General features: G+C 46.2%; 1 protein-coding gene across 4 annotated transcripts; it reads left to right on the top strand.

Moving 5' to 3' along the window:
- Positions 1 to 1,090: 1,090 nt before the first annotated feature.
- On the top strand, positions 1,091 to 9,337 carry TLCD5 (TLC domain containing 5). 4 transcript variants are annotated; one of them, XR_012831760.1, is made up of 3 exons: positions 1,091 to 1,552; positions 1,975 to 2,720; positions 9,149 to 9,337. XR_012831760.1 is itself a non-coding variant. In XM_075723324.1 (3 exons), the coding sequence occupies exons 1-3, from the start codon at positions 1,354 to 1,356 to the stop codon at positions 2,511 to 2,513; spliced, it is 381 nt and encodes a 126-aa protein (XP_075579439.1). In that variant the 5' UTR covers positions 1,091 to 1,353; the 3' UTR covers positions 2,514 to 5,297. The 4 variants fall into 4 exon arrangements, 3 of the variants coding, with proteins under 3 accessions (XP_075579439.1, XP_009490730.1, XP_075579438.1); XM_075723324.1 differs by lacking the exon at positions 9,149 to 9,337 and having other exon boundaries at positions 1,975 to 2,047; positions 2,405 to 5,297; XM_009492455.2 differs by lacking the exon at positions 9,149 to 9,337 and having other exon boundaries at positions 1,975 to 5,297.
- The last annotated feature ends 414 nt before the right edge of the window (positions 9,338 to 9,751 follow it).

The following is a 9,751-nucleotide window of genomic DNA, read 5'->3' as shown; positions in this document are numbered from 1 at the left end:
ATTTGGGGGGCTTTTAGCAACAAGAGCAGTGTCCTTCAGAGATGTTTATGCACTGTAATTTTGTTCTGGCAGTATGTCTTTTGCTTGTTTGAGAGATTCTGTATTGCACAGTGAGTGAGGGAAGCTGTCTAAAAGAAATACAGTTGAAAAAAGTCCTTATGGGCATAGCTTCTAATCCTTGTGTATCAAAAAGATTTGGAGGTCTTGGTGCCAGAAAAGATGAAATGAAGCCTGCAGTTAGGAGAGCTAAGAGGTTTTCACCTTGTCTCACTCCTCTCAAACTGCAGAGGAGGGAGCGTCCAGCGCCTTGCCCAGGGGAGGCGTGGGGCAGGGTTGGGGGCACTCGTGGAGTGCAGCCAGGGGTAGGGAAGGGGCTGGCTGAGCGAGTGCTTGGCTGCTCCCGAAGGTGGTGGGCCGCTTTAGCTGATCACCGTTTGCTGGGGGATGCTTTGTTCTAATCTGAGCTTTGTCCTCACGTCCTTATGAAGAAGCTTGAACTCTATGTTGTTCCACTGGAAGTTTTCCTGGGGAGGACAAGGGGATTTTACAGCCGTTTTTTCCTAAACTGTCCTGGAAATGAGTTAGTGCTAGAAAGTTAAAATTCAGTAGCAGGAGGAGATGGCAATGCTTTTGTGTTTCTCTTGATCCATTTGCAGTTGCTGTCACTGCACTGAGAAGATTATCAGTGGACCTAGCAAGAGACTGTGTGTTTTCTGGGTTTTCTTGGTTTTTTTTTTGTTTCAGGAGAAGAGGAAGCAAGCTAGCAAACAGCATGACAGGATGAGTAGGTCAGGTGGGGCAATGCAAGCAGACCAGTCAAATGCAGGTACATGGGCAGGGAACTAAAATGAAGGGGCAGGCGTAGCTCTGGATCAAAGCCTTATTGCTGGATGTGGTGCTCCTCAGCCTGTCCCTTAGGCAGTGCAGATGAGCACTAACATATCCCAGCAGATCCTGCATTGTAGGCTGGTTGGGGAAGTCTTCCGAGGTGCGTTACCAAGTCTTGGTATGTTTTCTGTTCAGCCAGGCTAGGAACTCGCTGCCTTACAAGGTCATTGCTTTCAGTGCGTCTTCCCACAGCTGAGGTAACGCTGGTGGGGGTCTGTGTGCTGGCAGCCACCTGGTGAATCTGCCCTAATTCTCAAGGATACGCTTCTTTGATGTAGGCCTTTCCCCAGAGGAACTGCAGTTCCTCTGCAGAAAATATTTGTCGGGAGCAAGCAACGCCATCAGAAAACAGCACCGTACACTCAGTGCTGGGATGGCTACGGGTGAAGTGCTGCGCTGGGTTGTGCTAACACTGCCGAAGGCTAGACCTTCTGATGCGTTTTGTCTTTCCGCTCCTGTGACAGGATGCTGTTCTCCCTGCCTCTGCGGGTAGCCTGCAGTCTGCTTGCCTGGCTCTCTCTCTACGCTTGGTTCTGCCATCGCTACAAGCACCGGAGTTATGAATGGAGCTGCAGGCTGGTCACGCTGACCCATGGCATCCTTGCTACTTGTCTCTCTGCTTACATTGGCTTTATTGATGGTCCCTGGCCTTTGAGTCACCCCGGTAAGTAATCAAAGTTGTGGTCCCGAGTCCCCCAATGGGTGATGGCACAAAGTGGGGTTCTCCTACCACCTCAGTATCCAGCCCACTTGAGGAATGATGATTGTAATGATATCTGAGCTGCTTTGTGATGGAAAGTATTAGAGAAGTGGAGAGGCTGGTACTGTATTTTGCTAGTGTAATGGCCCTCCCCAGCTGCAGTCTGGCAGAGTGCGTGATCGCGTTGTGCGGCCATTACGTGTGTGCAGCTGTTGGACTAACAACTGTAGTATTGTGATGTGTCTGACTTCTCCAGCTGAGCTGTGATCAGTACAAGCTAATACCAGCCTGCCAGCACTGAAGGTGAATACCCCTTCCTTGTCTTGTATCCTGCCTGCTTGTTGCCTCCATGCTTTAAAGCTCTGTCTGGTGTCTTTGTGTTTCAGGATCACCAAACACAACTCTTCAGGTACATGTGCTGTGCCTTAGCTTGGGCTACTTCCTCTTTGACCTTTGTTGGTGTGTGTACTTCCAGACAGAGGGTGCCCTGATGCTGGCCCACCATCTGGTGAGCATCTTGGGCATCACAGCGTCATTGGCACTCGGGGAGTCCGCTGCGGAGGTCAATGCTGTCATCTTTGGTAGTGAGATCACTAACCCACTGCTGCAGGCCCGCTGGTTCCTGAAGGAGATGGGGTGTTACCACAGTTTCACAGGTGATGTGGTAGATTTCTTCTTCGTGGTCCTCTTCACTGGGGTGCGGATTGGAGTGGGGGCCTGGCTGATGTACTGTGAGCTTGCTTCTCCCAAACCCAGATGGTACATTAAGCTGGGGGGCGTCATCATGTATGCTGTCTCCTGGGTTTTCATGGTCAGCATCTGTCGCTTCGCTAGAAGGAAGAGCATGAAGAAGTACCACGCTTGGAGGAGTCGGAGGAGCGATGAGTTATACTTGAAAACTAATGGACATCTGAAAAACCACTGACTGGATGCTGAGTAAAGACTTCCTCGAGTTCAAAGTCTGGCAAGAAGGGGATCGTGCCTGAAATGCCACTGTCGGGAGAGGAGCCAACACACGTTAGCAATTCTGGAGCCAAATTTATCCCTGGCATAACTCCATTGAAATCCATGGAGCTTTGCCATGGATTCATTGGATCTGCAGTGTTTGGCCTGGCAGAGGCTGGCTCAGCGTGTACGTAAGCATACACTAAATGATACGAGTGAAAGAAGGGCTAATTTTACAGACTAAACATAACTAGTCCAGCAGTGCAGGTGTAAATAGTAATGGTAATAGCTAACTCCTTCAGCACTGGTAGAATCTTGGGAGAGAGGAGAAAATAATGCTAGATGTTCATGTTCAGTGTCCTGTACAGTCTAGACAGCTAGAGTGACTCTTAATACTGTTAGGAAGAAGCATGTTCTAGTGTTTCGTCAGAGTTGGGATTCCTGGCTCTTCCACCAACTCGTTATGTGACCTTGGGCAAGTCATGTAACTAACTCTGTGCCTAATTTCCCCATCTGTGAATTGGGGGTGATGGAGCTGATCCATCTGTGTTACGCACTTTCAGATCTTTACTTGAGAGGTGCTATATAAATGCAAAATGATGGTTGTTATCTGCACTTTGTTCATTATCCCTCTGTTTCCTTTGGGAGAAACGATTTTGGTGGTTGAGCTAGAGCGTGACTCTAGAAAGAACAGTGTTTTAGGTAGGTTGTTGTTTCCTACCCTTTCTAATTCCTTTTAATAACTTATTTAATAACATATTGATAACTTATTTTTCAGTAGTGTCCAGAAACTCTAATCAGCACTGGCGCCTTGCAGGACTAGGTGCTCTGTGAATACACCCAAAAAGACACAGCCCCCGATGTGAAATGCTTTTCTGACTGTTTCCCTCTTCTTCATCCCTGACTGTTACAACTCCTCCCACCCCCTCCAAGTACTGCTTTTAGCTCCTTGAGTGACCAACGCTCTCTGTTACGAAAAGCCCCATCAGGACTTGCCAGTATGTGGTTTTTCTGGCTGATGAACTAAACCCTGATTTGTCTGCAGACTGCCAAAATTCCCTCTGCTGTGCTTATTGACCCAAATACAGGCATAGTGTGGAGCCAGCCTGAGACCAAACGGCATGCCTTGATATTGTCAGACAAATACCTTCTCCAAGCTGTAAATAACTTCTAAAAGTAAGAACAGTAAATGCAGAGCGTCTTACTGCAGCAATCTGCAAACAATCTGGACTTGCTGTTTTTGGCAATCTAAAGGGAACAGGGGCTAGAACCTGATTTGTAGTGAAGGCCGTGTATTTCTGTTGCCCTTGAAAGTATCATCCCAGATTTGGATCAGTGTATCTGAACCCAGAGTCTGCCGCAGTGTTTGGGGACAGTGGGGTACTGTAGGTGAATGTCGAAGCTCTGTGGAAAAGTGCTTGAAAAACACTTGAAACTAGCATTGATGTTTTTCCCCAGGACCAAAGATACCAGTTTTGACAAGAGCGTTTCCTCGGATCCAAATTAGGATTTCTGGTTGAAGGGTGGCCAATGTGCATCTTAAAAAATCGGTGGCTAAGGTGGAAGAGCGACCCAGCTTCAAACCTGTCCTCTGCCCTGTTCAAGCTGGAGACCTGACCTTGGCTCTTCATCTGAACTGATGCCTTGACCCCTGGGCTTTGAATTCACTTCTGTCTCCCTGACTGGATCTGGCTCGCTTTATCAAAGTGAGCATTTCTAGGGTAAGAGAGACTTATTTTATAGCCTAATGATTAAAGCAGTGAGAGGCACAGAATCTGGCCTTTTTTAAGCAAAAAAAGTGAACCTGACTGGGAGAAAAAATAAGTGTTACTTATCTGGTCCCATTTGCAGGGAAAAACTGTCCCCCACTTGGCAGCTTCTGGTGTTTATTTCACTGTATGTTCTCAAGTGCTGTTCCTTTGTTATTGCTGTCATTATTATGATCATTTATTCTGAGCCTCAGCACCAGGCATCCAGTGCAGCTCAGGTGCCGGTTCTGCTGTGAGCCTTGCCTGTTGCAGCCAAAGACCTGAAGAGCCCAAAGCACTTCAGATTAGCAGGGACAAGTGATGGGTGAGCTGGTCCTGAAAAGGAAACTTTACTGATTTAGCACAGCGCAGTGACAGGGCTGTTGAGCCTTGAAGGGAGACAAGAAGGGCTATTTGGGGCTTGCTGGTTCTTTCCCAGCTCTGCTGCTGCTGTCAGGCATGTCAAGGAGCCTTTTTGCCTCAGCTTACCCGCTTTATTAAGTGGGTACAGTATTACCTACCTCATGGGGTGTTTTCATTTGTTAACACTAGGTTAGCCACCTTTGATGAATGCTTGGTGGTCTGTGTCAAGCTGTGCTGTATAAAGGCAAAATGCTGTTGCTTTGAGTGAAGCACTTCTCACTATGACCCATCATCGGTACTTTGTCACCTGAACATGGCACTTCCCAGGATCTGGCTTGCCTCACAAAAGCAGGAGTCCAAGGTGTTTTGCAGTGGTGCTTATGGGTAGGAGTCAAAAGGAGTAAGCTAGACATGCACGTAAAGATCAGCTGTGATGATTCTTGTTTAGGTGGACTCCCTAGTTGAAGAAAGGATGTCTGGTGGGTTTTCCCTAGTAAGGACTGCAGTAGATCTGGAGCCAAAAGAGTTTCAGCAGCCAGCCTGACCAGGGAATAAGGGCTTTCAGCAGCGAGTCCTGAAGAAACGGAGGTGAACACAACCTGTTCATTTCGCAGTGCAGCTGTTGACTTGCCCACTAAGAAGAGTTTCCTGAGCAGTCCTGATGCTTTGGACTCTGACCTGGGCTGAGGTCAGTCGTATGTGCAGCTTAATGCATGGTTACAGCCCTTCTGTGGGGGCTGTACAGTCCATAGCTGCCCAAGTGCATAAGGATGTCAGTGACTGCAGGTATCTATGAAACACCTTGTGTGAAGATGTTTTGAAAGATAATGCACTTAATGGCTGGGTGGTCCCCTTCTTTGAACTGGGGGGAAACCTGCTTGGAAGAAGTAGAGCACTGTGATCAATGTCGAGGCTTTAGAACTTAAACAAGGGCACCAGGAAACAAAAGAGCAATTAGGAGTGGCTTTATGAGATAGAGCTAGCAGCGATGTCTCTGAGCAAGGCCTCGTAGTCTGTCTAGTGGGCTCCAGTGTAGAATCACAGACCCAGAAGAATTATTATTTTTAAGCTGAGGAGCACATGGTGGGACCTGTCCTCAGGCTAGTCCATAGTGGCTAGAGCAAACTGGAAAAGGAAACTGCACAACTAGTGTGAAATAATAACTTGTGTTTGAATTACTGTGTAATAGCAACTAATGTTCCACCAGTGAATGGTGTAGATGCTTTGTATTATGTTTTATAAAATAAAGATTATTTAATTGTATGAGGAATTTGTTTTCTGTCTTTGGATGCCGTTCTCAGGTTGTATTGTGTATTGCTGGATGAGTCTGCATTGCCAGTGTAAATGAACAAAGTGATGATCGGTGGGTGCTTTTTAGGGACTGAGCCAACAACTTGTACAGCTTTCACTGTTATTGCTTCTTAGACACGTTAACAGGCAGAGAAACCACTCTTTGCAAGGTTGTCGTGAGGAGTACTTAGTAGTTTGGTGCATCCTAATAGGTGCTTTCAGGTTATTGACTGGCTGAACAGGGCACATTTCTTCTTCCGTAGCGTTTGTTCCCAGGCCTTTCACGCGCCTATCCTCGGGCAACAAATGGAGCAAAAATGTCTCCTTTGTTTTCCGTGCCCTGTATGCTAAAGGAGAAGGTTCTCCTGTGTTTCCGCACCATGCACCATGAGTTCTTCTCATTCATAAACTACACGCTGTTGCCTAGGAATTGCTTCATTGCAAAGTCTGAGAGGAAGAGAGTGTGTTTTAGCATTATGTGATGTTGCCTTGTGGGGGGGTACTGGCAGCTGTGGGGATGAGCCAAAGCCAGCACTGTGCAAAGGTGCAGATTTAATCTGGGGTCTGAGTGCTGCTAGACTATCTCTCCGCGTGCCTGCTGTGGTGTTACTGCTTATGTACTGGGGAGCAGTCTTCATTCAGAGCCAGAGAAAACCGCAGGGCTCCGCAGCTGCTGGGAGCTGTGTATATCATGTTCTGTTCCCGCCCCAAAGCTCCCTGGGCAGGGCTCGCTGTGCCACATAATCTGCTGTGGGAGATGAGAGCTGCCAGGAGGATGTTTGCGGGGCTCGGGTCTGTTTACACAGGAGCGTCTTTTGCCCTTGATGCAATAGCTTAGCACTGGGAAAGCCACCGACACACCAAACAGCTTTGTCAAGTCATTTAGAAAGTTGTGCACTCCTTCTAAAAGCCCTGCTTCAAAGGATGCTCCTAAAATAAGAGGAGAGGAAAAACATTTCTTTCAGTGATGCTTTCAGCAATTGCAGTAAGAGACCTAGGCGCCAGCAAGAATTTCTGTGACCAGGCACTGTACAGACCCAGAAGCAAAGAAGGGCCATGCCCTGCATGGCCTGTACCAGCGGCTCTGAAAGTGTGCGTAGCCAGGGCACGCTCTGGAAAGACCTGAATGTAGTCTTGTGTGTGTTGTGTTGGTAAAGAATAGCCATCTGCCTTGCATATGGTCGCAGCATCTTACCAGAGGTCCAGCATGCCAAAAGTCTGTTTTCTATAGATAGTTAAGCCAATTTAGTTGTTTGGATGTAACCCTTAAAGCTACCTCAAAATCCTCCAGTGCTGGGAGCAGCTGGGTAGTGTTGAGCCCTCCGGAGATGCTGGCCTGTTTACACTCTGCAAGCAGCACGGGTGCATGATGAAGGGGTCTTGGGCACTGCAATATTTTATCCTGGGAGTTTGTTTAACCTCTGAGGTAGTCCAGAAGCAGAAGAGAAGTACGGCAGCATTCTGAAGCTTTGCTTTAGAGCTGCAAGGGTCTTCCAAGTTCCCTGTCTTCAGGAATGCCACACCAGCATCTAGCCTTAAGTCAATGAGCAAATGTGCTTTGACTGTAAAGAGAGAAATCCACCTCTCCCACCCCCAAGTTATTTCATTTTTTTAATCTTCCCACTATTTCTTTTAAAGCCATTCCTTCCCTGCTGCCTGCCTTTTGCTTCTAATGCTGGCCCTGCAGTAGAGCTTTATAAAATTAACCTCCTCTTTCAGTCCTCTGCCCTCTTTTTATAACTGAACTCCTTATTTGTGTTTGAAGAAATTGCAATTTTATGATATTCAAGGCTTTATTCCCTTGCAACAGTAGTCCAAGCACTGATGTAAAAGCATAGCATTTTAAGTCTTTGGAGTCTGCTATTAGACTAATACCAGTGCTGTCAGCAGGTATGTTTCTTGGACAAAAAAATATCGGAGAATGTTTTAAGCTTCATGGAAGTCGTGGGTATGTTCCTGATACTTGCAGACTTTGTATAGCTTGGCTAGAAGTAAAATAACACGTCTGCTGCCGTTTCCAAAGAAATCAAATTTCGGAGACCGAGAGAGAATCAGTCAGCATTAGTCTTGCGTTGCAATATAAGCAATTTCTGGGCAAGGAGCAACTCCTTTTTGGTTATACCAAGACACCAGCACTTTCCTCTTTCCAAATCAGCTTCAATATGTGCTCTTGTAAATCTGTGTAAGAGAAGGTGTTAGCTTTTGCTGGCTTTGTGCTGTTTCCCTCAGGTTCCAGGGGGAGTTTGGCAGCTAAGTTGGCAACATAAAAGATCTCTAGAAAATTACTTTAAGAAGGAACTGAACAGATCAAGCTGTATGGAAAAGCTTTTGCAAAGAAAGAAGGGTTTACTGGTAGTTAACTATGTATGGAAAGGAGAAAATGTCAGTTTCTGTGGCTTCTCAAACCTTACAAGGTACAGGTTTTCAGCAATGCTTGTGTTATGTTGCTGTTTGAATTGTGTATCATGTCAGAAGGTTAAGATCTGTTCAGTGTAACTGATAATCCTCAAATGTGATGAGAAATAACATTATTCTCCATCTCTTTAGATTTTACCCTAATAACAAATACCTCTTCCCCCCCATCAGAGGACATTGATTCTAGCAGAGAAGGAAACTCATGACACAATGTACAGCAGCTTCATCTGTCCTTACAAAGGTTTCTGCTTTAATTATGCTGATGTGGAAAGAAAGCTTAGTGCTATAAAAAATGCTTACTGCAATGTGGATTATCCAGGTTTAGGAACTGCGATAAGCTGTCACAGTAGAAGCTCTGATAGATTAGGCTATCTGTGTCTCAACAAAGTCAGCAAAGTACTGCATTTGTGTCCAAGTGACTTAAAAGCATAGACTGGCCCTGTATGCGTTTCCAGTGAACTGGATGCAGAACAAGCTGCCTGTCTTTAGGTAGCAAATCATGAAATCGTGTGGCTATTTTAAAGTACGCGATGGTAAAAGGCTTCGAAATTGCATAGCAATGTGGAGCACAGCACAAAGTCATGGTTTTTATTCAGATTAGAGTTGCATCCAGACGGCCATTAGTGGCCATTGGATCAGCCGTACCAATTTCTGAAGCAGGTTGCATCCACGCCGCAGTGAAGCTGGTTAGCATCAGCCCAGCACCTGGCTGGAAAATTCAGTGGGTGGGCAAGGAGATAGACATGTGTCTGGATTTGATTCAGGGTATCGTTACTATCTTCAACTCTCTCAAAAGTAGAATCTCAGCAAATAATGAAATCCCACCCACATTCTCAGCTGGCTCAGAAGAATCTCATGCCAGAGCAGTTCCCTGGGATTGAAGGATGCTGAACTAAGCAGCAGCTGTTAGCGCTGAGGTGAGTTTGGATTGAATTGCACTACAAAAAATCAGTAAGGCAGGAAGGTTTAAGTTACGCTAAACTTGAGAGCAGAGCCAGGCTTACCCCAGTCCTGACAGAAGGTCAGGGTCCTGTCGGTTCTTCAGGAGTCACAGATTCACATGCACATTTGGGAAATGAGCTGTCTTCTCTGTTAGCCTTGGGAATAATTTCCCTTGTGCCTTTCCTCTCCAGCTGTGCAAGGCTTAAAGGTTGGCCGTTGCCTTCCAAAAGCAGCTAACTTCTTTTTGCCAGAACAACAGTTGGCATGGCAAGTTATGGTAAGTTTAAATAACGGTACAAAATACTGGTGCATTCTATCACTGGTTTTAAATTGATTACTTGTAAGTAGCAAAAGTTAGAAGACTCTTTGTCCATTTAATTTTTATGATAGAGGTCAGCAAAACTCTGCTAATAGCCCATCATGTCTGACTTGTAGCACACAGTTTTACAAAGCTATCTGT

Source organism: Pelecanus crispus, chromosome 19, assembly GCF_030463565.1.
Source record: "Pelecanus crispus isolate bPelCri1 chromosome 19, bPelCri1.pri, whole genome shotgun sequence".
NCBI lineage: Eukaryota > Metazoa > Chordata > Aves > Pelecaniformes > Pelecanidae > Pelecanus > Pelecanus crispus.
The sequence above is the reverse complement of the archived record's forward strand: the minus strand, read 5'-3'. Positions and strand labels throughout refer to the sequence as shown.